The sequence below is a fragment of the Balaenoptera borealis genome (genome assembly GCF_965194805.1).
Source record: "Balaenoptera borealis genome assembly, chromosome: 3".
Lineage (NCBI taxonomy): Eukaryota > Metazoa > Chordata > Mammalia > Artiodactyla > Balaenopteridae > Balaenoptera > Balaenoptera borealis.
Window position 1 is genome coordinate 83,454,390 of NC_138866.1, and position 18,240 is coordinate 83,472,629.

General features: G+C 55.6%; 1 protein-coding gene across 4 annotated transcripts; it reads left to right on the plus strand.

Annotated features, from left to right (window-relative positions):
- Positions 1-457: 457 nt before the first annotated feature.
- On the plus strand, positions 458-15,993 carry DISP2 (dispatched RND transporter family member 2). 4 transcript variants are annotated; one of them, XR_014243233.1, is made up of 9 exons: positions 458-653; positions 5,433-5,762; positions 6,052-6,081; positions 6,231-6,354; positions 6,632-6,747; positions 6,861-6,988; positions 7,358-7,455; positions 8,710-14,521; positions 14,634-15,993. XR_014243233.1 is itself a non-coding variant. In XM_082387221.1 (8 exons), the coding sequence occupies exons 1-8, from the start codon at positions 541-543 to the stop codon at positions 11,974-11,976; spliced, it is 4,206 nt and encodes a 1,401-aa protein (XP_082243347.1). In that variant the 5' UTR covers positions 467-540; the 3' UTR covers positions 11,977-15,993. The 4 variants fall into 4 exon arrangements, 3 of the variants coding, with proteins under 3 accessions (XP_082243347.1, XP_082243345.1, XP_082243346.1); XM_082387221.1 differs by having other exon boundaries at positions 467-653; positions 8,710-15,993; XM_082387219.1 differs by having other exon boundaries at positions 480-653; positions 5,860-6,081; positions 7,310-7,455; positions 8,710-15,993.
- The last annotated feature ends 2,247 nt before the right edge of the window (positions 15,994-18,240 follow it).

Consider the following 18,240-nt stretch of genomic DNA (forward strand, 5'->3'; position numbering starts at 1 on the left):
TGAGCAGGTGCTTAGCCTTACTGGGAAGGAAAGAGGGGACGCTGAGCGGAGCCGAGAGAAATGTGAGTCTAAAAGTAGCCCAACCTCTCAACCCCTCAGCGTCCGGAGCAGTGAAGTGCCGGCTTGGAGCTGCTCCCTCTTTGGGGCTGGAAGAGTCTGCGTTACAAGTTATGAGGCTCTTTACACGGTGCCTGGGGTCGCGTTTCCTGGTCCCTCACGGGAAGACGGATGCCCCCCAGGAAAGGCCAGTGTGCGAACTACTGCACAGACTCCTAACATCAGATCTCAGACCTGGCCTGAGTAGAAGGGCCCACAACTCCCGCCCGGGGGTCTTAAAGACAGCGAGCCTTCCGGCAGCGGCGCGGCGGGAAGCCTCTGTCCCCGCCCCCCGGTGCCTCGTCCATTGGCTGGGCTCCTCGTCGGCCCCGCCTAGCTATCGACCCGCTTGGCGTCGACGCGTGCGCAGGAGCCCGCCGCCGCCGCCGCCGCCGCCGCTGCCGCTTCAGCACCAGCGCCCGGACAGCGGCGCCGCCCACGGGCATGGACGGCGGTAGCGGCAGCGGCAGCAACGATCCGGCTCCCGGCCCGGGTCCGGAAGGGCAGCAGCGCCCCGAGGGGGAGCCTTTGGCTCCAGACGGCAGCTCCCCGGACAGGTAGGGGCGGACAGCTCCGCAAACCCAGCTCGCAGACCTTCCCAGAATCCCCGCCCCAGGTATCCCCAGTAGCCGCCATATGTCGTCCCATTCAGTCCCCAGCCCCTTCCAGAGCCCCTTCTGGGGCCTCCAGACTCCCTGCCCCCTGGCCACGCCCTCATTCTGCCGGGTCAATTTTCTCTCTCCCGATACCCCCTACTGTCAGCCCCCTTAGCCCTCACCGCCCCCAGGACCTGCCCCACCCACTGTTCCTACCTTTCCTCTAAGGCCCCAGTATCCCCTGCCCCTCCGGCCTCCAGAGCCCCTCCCTCTAGGCCCTGCCCCCGCGTCTTCTCTGTAAGCCCCAAGCCTGCAGCAACCTCAGTCCGGGTTCCAGCGAGTCAATGTGGTCGAGGGTGCGCGTGTACTGTAGACGGGAGACTCTCCAAGGTGTGTCCTGGGGGGAGGGCAGACACTCGGCCTCCAAGCTAGGGTCTGTCTTTGTCCATCACCGCCTGTCTCCAGTCTGCCCCACATGGCCAGCTGCGCACGTGTAGGCTCGAGTCCCCACGTGTGGCAGCCACCTGCACTCTTTGGAGGCGCTGCGTGGGCAGGCTCTGAGGCTCAGGCTGCGGTCAGTACCGTCCCTGAAGGAGCACCAGGCTGGCGGGACAGAAGGAACATCTTCCCGCTGAGGGCCCAGATCTTGGTGCCTCTCCTCTCCCTTCCTCCACCATATGTGTGAGGGAACAGCCCAGCCAGGTAGCAATATGGCGCAATTTCTGTGCCCTGCCTGGTCTGCCGCCCCCAGAATCCCTCACCTGAGATGACACCGCCTCTCTCTCCTGCCTGGACTGAAATAGGAAGCGTTCTTTGGGGGCAAAAGCAGAGGTGGACACATTGTCTCCAGACTGCCCCAGTTAAAATGTGCATTCTGTACCTGAGTGAAGAGGAGACCCCACAAGTGGAGGGAAATGTTTTCTTCCCTCTATGTTGACACATCAGCCTGGGTAGATTTAGCCACCTTTCACTCTGAAAGCCACAGAACTTTCTTCAACGGGATGGTACACAGGATTAATGTGTTCCCGGGACCAGGGGGCTGCCTGGGACTATGGCTTGACCAAAAAGCCAAGTATGGACAAGGCAGAGACAGTGACAGGACAGGGCAGGGGCCAGGAGCATCCCTAGAAGGGGCTGGAGAGTCATTTGCTGCCTTGGATATTTTGCCAAGGATCAGCCCTGTCTGGTCTGCTCACTTCCCCTGCACGTGGGGGTCATACTTGGGCACAGGAATCACTTGCTCTCTTCTAGCAACTCCCTGAGACCTCTGGCCCCTCTCTGCACTTCCCCAGAGACCCTGGACAAATCAGGCAAAGGGATTCATTTCAATCCAAGAAACAAAGATACATTCCTGCTGAACTAAGTAGCACTCTGGGGAGTGAATAAGATAGCACGCGCACACACACACACACACACACATTTACTAATGCATTGACAACAGGGCAATTTGAAATAGTTCATTCTTTGTGTTTTTAAAATTACCTTTTAATTTTCCTAGTGGCGTGAATTGCTCCCTCATCTGTCCTGGCCACTCCGCAGGATCACATGGATGTCCATATGGCTACGTGTCTGTGGACTTGGGGGCATGGTTAATACACATGTACATTTTCCGCTCACGGGGCTCCCAAGAGAGGTGTCTGGGGCACTATTAGCCAGGCCCTGACTGCTGTGACTTTGGCCATGAGTGAGGCCTGTGTCATCACTTTTCATTAACCTACCTGCCTGCCCCAGTCACTTAGCTTACAGACCAGTGGGCCCAGGCAGGTGGCCCAGGAAATTGCTCATCCCAGTCAGAGCCATGGAACTGAGAGGGTGAGAATGAAAGCCCCCTGGGGAGGCAAGGCGTGGGGTGCTTAACTCATACTATCACTAGGTCTCTAGAGGGCAGCAGGGGCTGGCAGGAGAAAGCTTTTATTCTGAGAACAGTTTGGCTCTTCTCCTTGGGAGGGTCAAGACAAACTCCCGGTTCTACAGCAGTCGGAATGTGGAAAGTTTCAAATTCTGCCACATTCACGATGATGGGCACAGTCATGAAGGGTGAGATTTGGGAGCAGCTGATCCTAGGTCCCTGGAAAGGAATAGAAGGGATTGAGAGGAAGGGGCTGGGGCCAGGGAGACCCCAGTAGAAGCAAACCAATGGTGGATGCTGGAATCCCCCTTGAACAGGAGCCTGCTAAGGAAGGGGGTGGCTTATGAGATTTGGTAGACTGGTTAAGGACAACTGGAGTTCCTGTTCTCTGCCAACACGCCCTGGAGTGCTGGCTTCCCTTAATGAAAAAGAAACTGACACTCCAAGTGGGGGCCTGGCTCCTAGGATAAGCCCAAAGCTCAGTGAGTGCTCTAAGACCATGCGCAGCTGAAATAGGCACCCTGGCTGCCCCACCCTCCTGACTGCGGAAAGCAGGCCCTGCTCTAAAGAGGGAGACCAAGACTAATGGGTCACCTTCATGCCTTTAGGATCCAACCCAGACCAAGCACAGTGCCCAGCATGTGGCAGGTGCTCAAAAAAGACCTGCAGAATAAAAATCTTAAAGAAGTATATGTCCACACTTATACACATGAACCCGGGTCATTTTTCCAGCTTCCCTTTGGCCCATGGTGATGGGCCCATAAGCTATTTTATCTGCAAGGACACTGGTTGCTGTGTCATTGACTTTATGGGGTCATCTGAGGTCTTGCTTGAGAACAAGTTTAGTCAAATTCCTATTTTTCTAAGTGTTGAGTTAGTAAGAAAAAAAAAAATCAGTGGTTTAAATCATGAAACAAATTCTGATGCTGCTTCTGGATAACAAAAAGAAAAGTACTTATAATTATATATGTAGTGAGATTCTCAAGGTGTGAGAAGTTCTCAAATGGAGATATATTATCTGAGGTGCCTAAAGAGGTCAAATTGTAAATATAAATACACTTCTTAAACTACACACTCCCTGCAGCACTGAGTGCGGGAAGAGGCAGGAAAGTAAATGTCTTCCACATGCCAGGCTCCACGCCAGGCACCTCACATGTGTTACCTCAGTTAATGCCCATACTAAACCTGAGAGGGAGGCGTTATCATCGTACCCTCACTCAGCAGACAAGGATGCCAATGCTCCAAGAATTGTGTGTCTTTCCCAAGACCCCAGAGTTAAAGGCTGATGGAGCCAGGATCCCACCTCCACTGCTCCCCTATTTTAGTCCAAGCCTGAGAATTATACCCCACCCCCCGACTGTCTGCCATCCAGCCTTCTGGGAGAAAGAGGAGGAGCTTGCCTATTCTTTCCAGTTCCTCTACTTGGTCTCTGGGCAGAACCCAGCCTCTGTGGGCAACGTCCACTTGCCACCACAGCCAGGACTCTGGCCCATGGCCCCTTCAGCAGTGCAGCCGGCAAGACTGGAAGCCAGGGTTTGCTCGGCATAGACCTGGCTCTCCCATGGGAGCTATGCAAGTTGTAGCAGGCGGCTGGAAGAAAGGAGACTCGCTGGAGGGCCCAGAACCCCTTGGGAACCCGCCATGGCCCTCAGGCACTCTGTTCTGTGGCCATCTTCTCCTGTCCCAGGCCTGGCAATCCTGCCCCTGGGGTGGGACTCCACCTCTGCCTGCACCCAAGGAGTGGGGCTGGGTCCATGCACAGAGCGCTGCCCTCGTGCGTAATTTGGAAAGAGGAATCTATTGCTGACTCCTCCCTGGCAAGTTCCTTGGGGGTCCCAACTCCCTCTCCCAACTGTGCACACCGTTGCAGAGCAAACCTCCTGCCCCAAGGCCCAGGGTTGGTGAAAAGGCAGTGGTTGCCTCTGCAAAGCTTTCCCTGACCCATCCCCCCCCCCCCCCGTCAAAGTTGGGCCCTCCTCTGGGCGCCTTCAGCCCTGTGTGACTTCCCCTCTCACAGCACTCAACACGGTGGCCCCTGCATATCGCCCACCTACCATGAGTGCCTGGAGGACAAGGACTGGGCTTTATTCATCCTGGCACCACTATTAGCAGCCCATCCAGCACTCAGCCTTCACTCAGCAAACATCCCTGGGGCACCTTCGGTGTGCAAGGTGCTGCTCAAGGCACTGGGGACACACAGATGAACAAATGCACCAGGCCCTGCTCTCCCGGAGCTCACATTCCATAGGAGAGACAGGCAGTAAACATGGCAATATATAATACAATGTCCAGTTGTGGAAAATGCTAGGAAGAAATATAGAGTAGGTAGGGGGATAGGAGTTGGTGGATGATTATTTAGAGAGGGTAGTCAGGGAGGGCTTCTCTAAGAAGGTAATGGTGTGAGCCGTGCAATTATCTGGGGAGGAACATCCCGAGCAGAGGGCAAAGAAAGCTCAAAGGCTCTAAGGTGGGAACAAAAGTGCAGCAGGTGCTCAATAAACGTCTGACAAGAGGATGAAGAGACAACTACAGCAGAAAGAGCACAGGGCTGCAAGTCAGAACTGGGTTCAAGGCCCAGCTCTTCCGGGCTCACTGAACCTCAGTTTTCAAATCTATAAAAGAAGGAAAGTACTTCCCCTGTATGGTTTTTAAAGGAGTAGATAAGATCATATGTGTTTTGAGGTGCATGGGCAGATGAGTGAATGAGACAGTGGACCCCAAGAAGTAGGCTGGGGGTGTAGACCCAGAGCCTCCACCCTCCTTGCCTCTCCCCAGGCTTAGGACTAGAACAGCCTGAGCCCCGTCCATCTCAGCTCACTGAGCAAGGCTGCTACACGGTGTGGACCACCGCTGTCTCCCACCCCCTTTTTCCCTGCCTCCTCTCTCCCCAGGTCCCAGAGCAAGGCTGTGGCCCCTGAGGCAAGCCCAGAGAGAAGCTGCGCCCTCCACAGCTGCCCCCTTGAGGACCCTTCCAGTTCTTCGGGACCCCCACCAGCAACTTCCACCCTCCATCCTGTGGGCCCATCCAGCCCCTTGGCCCCTGCCCACTTTACCTATCCCCGGGCACCACAGGAATACCGGGGGGGCAGCTCCCTTCCAGGGCTTGGGGACCGGGCAGCGCTGTGCTCCCATGGCTCCAGCCTCAGCCCTTCCCCAGCCCCCTCACAGCATGATGGGGCCTGGAAGCCAGCATCTGTGCAGCACCACGTGGTCAGCGTCAGGTAAGGAGGGGTCCAGCAGCCTGCCAGCTGCCCTGGAAGGTGGGGCAGGGCTTAAAAGTGGGGTCGACCGCCCCCGGGCTCTGGACTCCTTCACTAGGAGGCAGCCCAGGATGTCCCCTGCGTCTGATGGAGGAGGCAGCCTGGATGGAAGAGGAAGGAAGCGTTGGAGCTTGGGAGTGGGAAAGCCTAAAAGGGTTGATGCCATCTTCCTCTATCCTCCACCCCCACCCCAACCTCCCACCCTACAAGAGGACTCTAGCAAGCAAGTGTCTTTTCTTCTCTTCCACAGGCAGGTACGGGCCTTCCAGATGCCAAAGAGGTAGGCCTGGGCCTTCTCTGGAGCCCTAGGGGTGACCAGGCCAGTGCCCAGTTTAGCCCCACCATCCCTTGTTGGTGGCTTCTAAGCCCACGCACTCCCTGCCATCACACCCAACGCTAATTCATGTGGGATCTCTTCCTCTTTCCCAGCTATTCCCAGCTGATTGCTGAGTGGCCAGTGGCCGTGCTGCTACTGTGTCTGGCTGTCATCCTCCTCTGCACCCTGGCTGGACTGCTGGGGGGCCAGCTACCCGATTTCTCCAAGCCCTTACTGGTGAGGGACCAAGGGGAGGGATGGGCCCCCAGGCCTGGCCACCTCAGCTCAGTCTGGGGCAGAAAATTGGAGTGGCCCAGCTGGGAGTGGGGTGGCAGCAGTGGGCTCTACAGGGAGAGCTGGGAGATGGTATAGAGGTGATCCTCGTGTCCAACAATCCAGGCAGGCAGGCCGGCCAGCCTTCCCTGCTCCAGGGACCCAAAGGGGCAGAGCCGAGAAGGGAGAAGGAGAACTCCCCCTCCTGCCGGCCTGATCTTCTCTGCCCTCCTCCCTGCAGGGTTTTGAGCCTCGGGACACGGATATTGGGCGCAAGCTAGTGGTCTGGAGAGCACTGCAGTCCGTCACAGGCCCCAAGAAGCTGCTTTCCCTTTCTCCAGACCTTGAGCTGAACAGGTAATGGGTTCCCATCTTTCCACCGTTAGGGGGAACCGGGGAAAGAACGAGGTCTCCAGAGAGCAGCCGAAGGCAGGTCAGAGGGCCTGGCACAGATTTTCTCTCTACCTCAGCTCAAACCCCCATACCACTCTGAGCCCCACACCCTGGAGCAGTGCCCAGGAGGGCATGGTCCGGCCTTGGAGGATGGTGGAGCCCCTGGAGGCCAGAGGGCAGGAGAGCTTCTTCTGTGGCCCCCCTGGTAAGCTGCAGCCTGGCCAGTTCCTGGCTTTAATGGTGGTTACCCCCCTCCCCACCTACTAGAACAGGAGGGCCCAGGAGAACAAATTTGGGCAGACAGAAGGGGAAGGAGCCTGGCCAGTCACATTCAAGCCAAGGAAGTTGAGTTACAGCTGGGAGGATGAGGCAGGTGTCAGGTGCTCCAGCCAGGTAGGGGCAAGCTGGATGGGGGTGTGCCACAGGGGAGGGATGCAGGCCCAGGATCAGGCAGCCAGGCACAGGTTTCAGGCTCCTGAGAGTCTAAACCTCATGTGGCCCTGGGTAAGCGTCTTCCCTTTGGTAGGCCCAGGACCTGGGGCCAAAGGGGTGAGCTCTGGGTGGTGTGTTGCAGAGAAGAGCTATGCACAGCTGGTGTTCATGTCCACCTCAGCGGGCAGCCTGTGGAACCTGCACGCCATCCATTCCATGTGTCGCATGGAACAGGATCAGGTGAGCTGGCTAGGGAGGTGCCAGGGGCTGGAGGGGAACCAGGGACACCAGGGACCTGAGCATAAGGAAATACAGCTGAGCCAGGACTCCCGGCCTGGACTAGGAGAGAGCATTCCCTGCTTAGAAAATTACTGCAACCCTGCTGAGAGGTTCTGGGTTGGCGGGGAGAGAAGAGTCAGCTGTTTCCAGAAGAGCCAAGACACAGGTGCTGGAAGACAGACCCTGCAAGAGCCTGGGGATTTTCGAAAGGTCCTGAAAAGGAGCCTCAAGAGCTGTTGAGGAGGCCCCAGCCCAAGGCCCCCAGCCCCCATCAACCCAAGCACTGCAGATCCAGTCATGCTAACTGGAGAACCATGTGCTATAACATCTGAAGAAAGTTTCGCTACTAAAAACAGTGTGAACACCACTAGGCTTAAAGAACGTGTGCTCTGGAGTCAGATGCCTGAATTCAAGGCCAGCTCTAATACTCCTTGGCTGTGTGACCTCAGACACATTTCTCAACCTCTCAGTGCCTCGGTCTTTGTATATATAAAATGGGAATAATGGTAGTTTCCTCATAGGGGTGTTGTGACAATGAAACAAGGTAGAATTTGTAAAAACATATAGCATAATGACTGACAATAGTGATCTCTCAATAAATGTTACTGTTGTCACCATGATCTCAGGCCCAACGCCATACATCCAGCTGACGGCAGTACAGGGCCTCTGATTCCCAGGCTGGCATTCTCTGTAACTACACCAGCTATTGTAATGTCAGCATCAGGGTGGGAGAGAAAAACAGGCATGAGGTCTGAAAAAGAAACAGCCCTGTCCCTCACAAGGTTTAAGCAGACCAGTGGACAGAGATGGGGGCTAGGGTTTGGCAGTGACCCTGATCCTGGAATGTTTTGGCCTCCACTTTTCCTACCTGTCCAGTTCCCTGGACACTTGGCCCCGTTCCATCTGCAGCTGCCACTTCCACTCCTACTCCTGTCTCAGGCAGTGCAGAGTTGGGGTGTGTGACCTGCTGGGGCCTTTAGGGCAAGACCTCTCAGGCTGAGGCCTGGGGCAGCATTCCTGAGGCTTCTCTTTGATGGAGTCAAGATGTAGCTGCTGGAACCTGGGCCTGACCAGTCAGGTTTTGCTGGGCAGTCAAGATACCTCTCTGCCTCTGTCCTGCAGCCTGAAAGGAGGTGAGAGGGCCTCGGACAGCGCTGGGGAAACCTGGGACCCTGCACTGTCCCTGAGCTCTCTCCTGCTGTGTGTGTCCTATAGGTCCGCTCCCATACCAGCTTTGGGGCTCTGTGCCAGCGTACAGCAGCCAACGAGTGCTGCCCCAGTTGGTCCCTGGGCAACTATGTGGCCGTGCTCTCCAATCGCTCCTCCTGCCTGGACACTACTCAAGCCGACGCAGCCCGCACGCTGGCCCTGCTGCGGGCCTGTGCCCTCTACTATCACCGTGGTGCCCTGGTGCCCTCTTGTCTGGGACCCGGGAAGGACAAGCCCCCGCGCTGTGCCCAGGTTCCCACCAAGTGCTCCCGGAGCAGTGCTGTCTACCAACTCCTGCACTTCCTGCTGGACAGGGACTTTCTGAGTCCCCAGACGGCTGACTACCAGGTGCCCTCCCTCAAGTACAGCCTGCTCTTCCTGCCCACCCCGAAGGGTGCCTCCATGATGGGCATCTACCTGGACCGCCTAGCCGTGCCCTGGGGGCTCTCCGACAACTACACGTCCATCACTGGCATGGACCTGGGCCTCAAGCAGGAGCTGCTGAGGCACTACCTGGCCCAGGATACGGTGTACCCCTTGCTGGCCCTGGCCGCCATCTTCCTCAGCATCGCCCTCTACCTGCGCTCCCTCTTCCTCACACTCATGGTGCTACTCGGGGTGCTGGGCTCCCTGCTGCTCGCCTTTTTTCTTTACCGAGTGGCCTTCCGGATGGCCTACTTCCCCTTCGTCAATCTGGCGGCCCTTGTCCTGCTGAGCAGCGTCTGCGCCAACCACACCCTCATCTTCTTTGACCTCTGGCGCCTCAGCAAGAGCCAGCTGCCCTCCGGGGGGCTGGCGCAGCGCGTGGGCCGCACCATGCACCACTTCGGCTACCTGCTGCTCGTCTCGGGCCTCACCACGGGCGCGGCTTTCTACGCCAGCTACCTGAGCCGCCTCCCCGCCGTCCGCTGCTTCGCGCTCTACATGGGCACGGCTGTGCTGGCGCACCTGGCGCTCACGCTGGCCTGGCTGCCCTCCTCCGCGGTGCTCCACGAGCGCTACCTAGCGCGCGGCTGTGCGGCCCGGGCGCGCGGCCCGTGGGGCGGCAGCGCGCCCCGGCGACTGGCGCTGGCGCTGCACCGGCGGCTCCGCGGGCTTCGGAGGGCGGCCGCCAGCACCTCGCGCCTGCTCTTCCAGCGCCTCCTGCCCTGCGGCGTCATCAAGTTCCGCTACATCTGGATCTGCTGGTTCGCCGCGCTGGCGGCGGGGGGCGCCTACATCGCCGGCGTCAGCCCCCGCCTGCGGCTGCCCACGCTGCCGCCGCCCCGCGGCCAGGTCTTCCGGCCCAGCCACCCCTTCGAACGCTTCGACGCCGAGTACCGTCAGCAGTTTCTGTTCGAGCGGCTGCCTCAGGGCGAGGGCGGCCACATGCCTGTGGTTTTGGTGTGGGGCATCCTGCCGGTGGACACTGGCGACCCCCTGGACCCTCGCAGCAACAGCTCTCTGGTGAGTGACCCTGCCTTCTCGGCCAGCAGTCCTGAGGCCCAGCGCTGGCTGCTGGCACTCTGCCAGGGAGCTCGGAATCAGAGCTTCTTTGGGGCCCAGCCAGAGGGCTGGCCCACACTGTGCTTCGTGGAGGCCCTCCGGCGCTGGATGGAGAGCCCCGGTTGCGCCCGCCTGGGGCCTGGCCTCTGCTGTGGCCACTCGGGCTTCCCCTGGGCCCCCCAGCTTTTCCTGCACTGCCTCAAGATGATGGCTCTGGAGCAAGGCCCCGAGAGCACCCGGGACCTGGGAGCCCGCTTCAATACCCAGGGCGGCCTGGCCGCCCTGGTCCTGCAGTTCCAGACCAACTTCCAGTATAGTCCAGACTACAGCCAGGCCCACCACTTCTACACTGAGGTCAGCTACTGGCTGGCAGCAGAGCTGGGCAGGGCACCTCCCGGCCTGCGCCGGGGTTGGTTCACCAGCCGCCTGGAGCTGTACAGCCTGCAGCACAGCCTGAGCACCGAGCCTGCTGTGGTGCTGGGCCTGGCCCTGGCGCTGGCCTTTGCCACACTGCTGCTGGGCACCTGGAACGTTCCACTTAGCCTGTTCTCTGTGGCAGCCGTGGCAGGCACCGTGCTGCTCACGGTGGGGCTCCTGGTTCTACTCGAGTGGCAGCTCAACACTGCTGAGGCCCTCTTTCTCTCTGCCTCTGTGGGCCTCTCGGTCGACTTCACCGTCAACTACTGCATCTCCTATCACCTGTGCCCGCACCCTGACCGCCTGAGCCGCGTGGCCTTCTCGCTGCGCCAGACCAGCTGCGCCACGGCAGTGGGGGCTGCAGCTCTGTTTGCAGCCGGTGTGCTCATGCTGCCTGCCTCGGTGCTGCTCTATCGCAAGCTGGGCATCGTCCTCATGATGGTGAAGTGCGTCAGCTGCGGCTTCGCCAGCTTCTTCTTCCAATCCCTCTGCTGTTTCTTTGGACCAGAGAAGAACTGTGGGCAAATCCTCTGGCCTTGTGCCCACCTGCCGTGGGATGCCGGAACTGGGGAGCCTGGTGGGGAGAAGGCAGGCCGCCAACGACCAGGGCCAGTGGGAGGGGCGCCTGGGTCCTGCCCAGAGCAGTACGAGTTACAGCCCCTGGCACGACGCCGGAGTCCCAGCTTTGACACTAGTACAGCCACCAGCAAGCTGTCCCACCGGCCCTCAGTGCTCTCCGAGGATCTACAGCTGCATGACGGCCCCTGCTGCTCCCGGCTCCCACCAGCCCCTACCTCCCCAAGGGAGCTGTTCCTGGACCACCAGGCACTCTTCAGCCAGTGCCCAGCCCTGCAGACCTCCTCCCCCTATAAGCAGGCTGGCCCCAGCCCCAAAACCTGGGCCAGGCAGGACTCCCAAGGACAGAAGGCTGAGCCTGTGCAGGCATCACCGGAAGCCCCAGCCTGCTCCCCCAAGCCCAAGCCCCAGGTCGCAGAGCCTCCTGATTGCCTCTGCTCCTCAGCCAGCACCCTGGAGGGGCTCAGTGTCTCTGACGAGACCTGCCTAAGCACCTCTGAGCCCAGTGCCCGTGTGCCAGATTCCGTGGGTGCCTCTCCAGAGGACCTGGATGAAACTGAGCAAACAGTACCTGAGCGGGGCCAGCTGAATGGGAAGCGTGACACGCTGTGGCTGGCGCTGAGGGAGACCGTGTACGATCCATCGCTGCCCGCCTCCCACCAGAGCAGCTCGTCCTGGAAGGGCCGTGGGGGGCCAGGGGATGGCAGCCCTGTGATGCTGCCCAACAGCCAGCCAGATCTGCCAGACGTTTGGGTGCGCAGGCCCAGCACCCACACTTCAGGCTACAGCAGCTGAGGGGGGCCCCGAGAGGCCGGACTGGGGCCCAGAGCCTGTCGGGGGTGACAAGGCAGGGGCAGCAGCAGGCTAGAGCCTGTTGGTGTTTCCTCACATCAGCGTGGAGGGGTCTCACTCTCCAGCTGCGGATTTTAAACCCTGCCAGATGATCCAGCCTTGGTAGGGGCTGCTGCTTCCTCCCCACGTCTAGAGGATTCAGTGGGGGGGGGGGGGGGGCGCGGGGGGTGGTCTTTGGAGCGAAACGCCAAGCTCTCCTTGTGACCTGCTAAGGGCGCACCTGCCCCACAGTGCCAACCAGGACCCACCCTCTGGAAGGGGGAAGGCCACAGGTGTAGCTCCATGTATCAGGGGAGGCTGACCTGGCCCCCATGCCAAGTGACAAGAAGTTCAGTGGGACTAAGGGACCCAGTCCTTGGGACCCTGCCAGGGCACCTCACCAACCAAAAGAGCCCTGGGAAACCTCAGCAGCCTCCTGGACCTCACACCTTTCAGGGGCTTTTTATCAGGACACTTCCTTCTCTTTGGGGATCCTCTCTGGGCCAGAATTGGGCTGGGCCCTCCGTCCTTAACTACCTGTGCCCCTCACACTCCTCAGTCTGACCAGGAGTTCGTCAAGGCCAGGCAGAGATGGCTGCTGGAAGTGAAGCAGGAGGAGGAGGAATGGTCAGCCTCAGAGCATCCCTAAATTGCTGATGGTCCCTCATGGGAAGCTGCATTGACATGGAAGGGTCCTCTCCCCTGTTAACAACCATAAGAGTCCTTTACGTCCTGCATCTTTTAGTTTGCAGAACACTTCCACACCCGTCGTGTCCTGGGAATCTCACCAGTTCTGTATGGGGTAGCCTACAGTTGGTCAGGTCCTTTTGCCACCGGTTTACAGGTAAAGACATTGAGACTAGGTAAGGTTAAGTGATTTACACAAAGTCGCATAGCTAGTAAATGGCAGAACAGGCTTCCTGACTCATTCCACCACAACTGCCACTCTCCTCCTGTCTACCCGCCCCAGGGACATTGGCCTGTGGCTGTCTTGATCTTTGGCCTCTGACACCCTCTAACAACCTGGCTTCGCAGGTGCCTCTCAGTAAACTCCCCTCCTTCCCCACTTTAGGCCTCCATCTCCAGAAAGAGCTACATTCTGAGCAAGCCTGGAGTTCCTCCCCATCTCCCCCGTGCTTCCCTCCAGCTCCAGCTGAGAAGCCTACCATCCATAAGGTGTCCTGGCTGTTCTGATTCCCAGGTTCAGGGTCAAGAGGAGGAGGCCTCTTCAATGGCCACAATGTGTGGAGAGTCCCTGCCAGGAGAGGCATTGAGGGCAGTAGAGGCTGAGAAGAGTTCAATTAAGGCAGGAACTCAGGGCTGCTCTCTTTAGGAGTGTGTAAGTCTGAAACTGTTTCGCAGGCCAAGGTCCCAGCTTCCTAAGGACAGGTCTCTCTAGGGGCACTCAGCAGACCAAAGGCTGACTGCCCCCTCCCCAAAGCAAAGGGTCTCTCTGGAAGGTTTTATCCCACATGAGAGCTCACGACACCTGGAGCTTCAGCAAGTTTACTGAACACCAACTCTGCCTATGGCACTACACGGGGACAGAGGCAAGGAGGGAAAATCAGACATCTGCCCTAAGGAGCTCACTCTCTAGCTGGGGAAACAGCTCACACACACATGCAGGCAGCGATGGGTCACTGATGGTAGCATGCAGCACATGCTGAGGGCCATAGGCCTGTCACCATGACTATTGCTGGAGCTCAAGTACCCAGGAATGGTAACCAGGAAGGCTTCCTGGAGGAGGAATGACTTGAGCTGGGCTTTAGAAGTCCAAGTATCTCAAACTGGAAGGGACCTTAACAATCATTTATTCCAGCAGTTTTCAAACTTTGGAGCCTCAGGATCCTTTCTTCAAAGAATCCTTGTGTGGAAACAGTATAAAAGCAGATAAAAAGCAGCCACTCTGGTGGGCGCTGTGGGTGGGGGAGTACAGAGCCAGGTCAGCCTCCCTTTCTACTGTGCCTCTCAGGGGACCCTGGGGATCCCCTCAAGCTCCTGGTGGCTCTGAAGAATGTGGTGCGAAACCACTGATGCAGGTCATTTTATGGGTGAGTATCACAGAGGGGAAGGACTTTTCTAGGGCCAAAGAGACAGTGTGTGGCAGAGCTGGAGGCAAATCAGGGGGTGTTTTGGGGTTTTTTCCTATTTTGTTGAGCCCTACCTCCCACTCCAAGTAACCCATAAGAAGTGAGGCCGGAACCCCAATGAAAATATGGGCTTTGTGGAAGACACAGAAGACCGTGGGCAGAAATGACCGGTTATATTGGCTCCTTTGCAAGATAATGATACCCATTTGACTCCTGACACCAGGAAGGAGAGACAGTGACTAGGATTAACTTGGACCATCTCCCTGGAGGTCCGCTGGGACCTCTCTCTCTTCATGTCCGAGTAGAATTCAGCCTCTCTGGCCTGGCTTCTCTGCACCATGGACTATATCCTGTTATCACACAGCCAGGCTGAGAGAGCTCTGGTCTCGTCCGGGACCATCAGTCAGAGGGAGGACGAGGTGAGCCCTTCTTACTGAGCACGAGCAGAAGTCTGGCCTTGACTCAAAAGCGAGTCCAGCATCTTAGTGGTCTCTCAGTGACTCACCGCGGCTCTTCTGCCCTGTGTTGTAGGAAGGCAGCAGGGCCCTGGACGAAAAGGACCAGCTCCTCCACACCCTCTTTCGTGCCTTGCAGGGGGATACGTTGATGTCTGGGACTGGAGCTTCAGAAACTTGGCCCGAACACAACCAGTGAAATGTTCAAGAGAACATGAAGTGGTGGCTGGGGTGGGCATCAGGGATCTGGGCACAACTGAGGGCCCTCCGCAGGGACTTCTGGGTCCCCTTCTGGCAGGCTGTGGCCACACAACCCTTCAGGAAGGCAGATGAGTCAGAGCAGCCAAGGTACCCACTGGATTTGTTCTTTACACCAGCGGGCCCAAAGGACTGGAAGAACCCAGTGGTAATCCAAAACAGCACCTCACACCCAGAGTGGCCCGAACGAAGAGCAGGCTTCCCACAGCAGTGGGTAATCCCGCCCGCCTCTCTAGCCCCAACTTTGGAAAGCGGGATTTGAAGCGCTTTCTATTTCCTTTGAGTTTCAGCAGATCTATTATTATCATTATGGGTGGTTACGGTGAGTGTATGGCCCTGGACACATGTGGGGAGAGGCTTAGGCATGCTGTGAGGCAAGGGGAAACCAGTCAAAGCATTCACGATGGCTCTGGAAAATTCAAGAAATGGTTTCTTAACACTGAGACACTGCATTAACACTCATTTGGGACTTGAGGTCATTTCTCCTATTTGTGCCACAGATCCTTGAACTCACACCCAGAGCATGAGTATGTGTACCGTATGTTTTAAAAATGTAACTTGGAATAGTTTGTCACTATGGGGAAACCCATCCTTCCATGGCTGTGGCACTTTGGTGACAATGTTAAAGATTGATTTGACCGGCAGAATCTTAGATTTTACGGGCACATCCCATACCATGATATTTAGGCAATATCTCAGCTTGAGCCTGGTTCTGAAAGAGACATCTCACAGGAGATTTATAAGGCAAATGCCCTCAGCCCCCTCCAACTAACTCCTTCTCCCAGTGCATGACAAGACAGGGAGGCGGGTGAGGGGTACCAGGAAAGAGGACATATTGGGGAGTTTCTGATCTTTTCTTCCGTGGTGGCCTTATCTCGGCCTTTGATAATACACGTGGGCAATGACAAGCTCTCTGGCACCCATGCCATGCATCAAGATTTGCTTGGGGGTGGGGAAAACAGACATTCCTTACACTTTCTAACCTCACCTTTGTTCACAGGGACAACAGTAACTCAAGGTGTAGTGGTGTTTATGCTTAAGGGAAGAAGCTGTAACTCAATTCACTGGGAAGATGAGAAACAAAAGAAAGCCACTGTGTCCTATGTAAATGGCTGGCCATCCCAAGCCACCTTGCACTGAAGAGCCCTGGAAGGACCTTGATAAACTTGTTATCATGAGGCCTCTGTGTGGTTATTCATGTTAGACCTTAACATAGGGAAAAGATCAACATTTTACCAAGTTCACAAACATCCAACAAGAGCTTCAGGATTGCTAACGAATATCACTCAGCTGGGCAGACTGACGTAGATTTGAATCCATGACCACCAACCTCACCTGCAGTCTCAGCCCTGCCTAGCTAGCTTCCATTCCAGTTACTAGTTTCCATTCTTTGCAATGATCATTTCATACTTTCTCTACCTGCTTCAGACATCAGATGCCCTTCACCTCCCTGCACCCCAACTTTCAGTAGACAAAAAACTCTATTCATAAAGAAACCTGGAGGCATCAGAGCAAAATGTGCTCACCTTCAAGGCACCAAGTCCCCAACTCAACTACCGTGCTCCTACTGGCTTCTCAACCCATCCCTTCTGTTACAAAGAGAGAAGCAGTAATGGCCCCATCAATGGCTTCACACACTTTGCATCAGAGGCCTTCAACTAGGGCTTGTATTCCCACAGAGACATGAACACTTTCTAGAAGGTAGGTGGGCACAGATAGTTTTAAGGGAATCAGTTTCAAGAGCTTCCTTCTTCATAATTTTCCTCTCCTCATATTGATCAGCCTAAGAAGGAACCTTAGGTCGGCAAGTTCGCCTCCCCAACCTCCGCTTTCCCAGTTGACCCTTCCTTCATTCTGACTCCTACTCTGGCACCTCCCTCTGTAGTATTTTCTGAAAAACAAATAAAAGGACTACTTGAGAATGCTCTGCTTGAGGAAGTCCTTGATAGAGCAAAGCCAAGAACATCCAAACATTATTATAACTGTATTCCATATGTTCACATAGCTAAGTAGAGACTTAAGAAAAAATATATATATATATTTTAAATACCCAAATTGAACTTGTAGAGATGAAAACTAAAATGTCTGATAAAAAAAAGAAAAATCCCTGGATGGAATCAACGGTTTAGACGTTTTAGAAAAAAAAAGGATTAGTGGACTTGAAGACATAGCAATAGATATTATCCAAAATGAAACACCAAGAGAAAAAAAAAAAGTTTAGAAATGAATAAAGAGCATACACAATATACAACAAGCAGAAAATATGTCCTTTACAACTATTTAAAACTATGAAATAATTAAGGCATCAACTAAAAATGAAGAAGGTGCATTTTAAAAATATATATTTTGTGAGGGTACATGCACAAAGGAGTTTGAAGATGCTACTCTAGGTACCATCTCCCTTGCCCCTTTCTCTATGACTTTGCTCTTTTGATCATCCCATCTCCCTTCTGAAGCATCCTTTTCTTCCTCTCAGCTGGCTCACTCCCATAGGCACATGTACCCACTATTATCTACATCTTCAAGAAAACCCTTCCTTGACCCCCACAACCCACCTCCAGTTATTGCCCAATTGTTCTAACTCCATTCACAGACAAACTCTTCTGCACCCGCCATCTCTGCTTCCTCGTCTCTCGTGTACTCTTCAATCTGTTCCAGTGTGGCTTCACTCCAGCCTCTCCACCAGAATTCCTCTTCCGATACTCAACAGTGACTTTTGTGTGTGTGTGAGAAAACATATGCATGAGTTTATTCATTGCAGGATTTTGTACACACCAATGACTTCTCTGTTGCTAAATTAAATGGATTCTTTTAAATTCTCATCTTGCTTGCCCTTTCAGTTATTTTCAATAGTTTATCACTCCCTTTTTCAGCAGTTTACCACTTCCTTCTTCCTAGCTTCTAGGACACCACCCTTTCTTTATTTTCTTCTCACCTCTCTGGCACCTCTTTATCAGATTTCTTGGCTGGCACCTTCTAATCATTGCAGCTTCTAAGTACTGCCATCCCTGTCCTTGGTCCTAAGGCTCTCTGTACACTTCTTCCCTTGGTGATCTCATCCAATACCGTAGCTTTAAATACATATGTATACCCATGACTCCCAAGAGTATATATCCAACCCAGACTCTCCTCCGGGCTCAAGGCTTGTATTTCCAACTGCCTACTTGACAGCTCCACTTGAATGTCTCAAAGGCATTTCAGGTTTGCCGTGTTCAAAACTGAAACCTAAACCTCTCCCCAACACAAAATAATGACTCTATCCATACAGTTATTCAAGCCTGGGAGTCATCCTTAAGATCTCCCTCCCCCTTACTCCTCCTTCCCCCACATCCAGTCTAGCACTGAGTCCTGAGATTCTGCCCTCAAAAGCTGTCTTAAATGTGTCTGCCTCTTTCCATCTCCACTACCACCACCACCATCCTGGC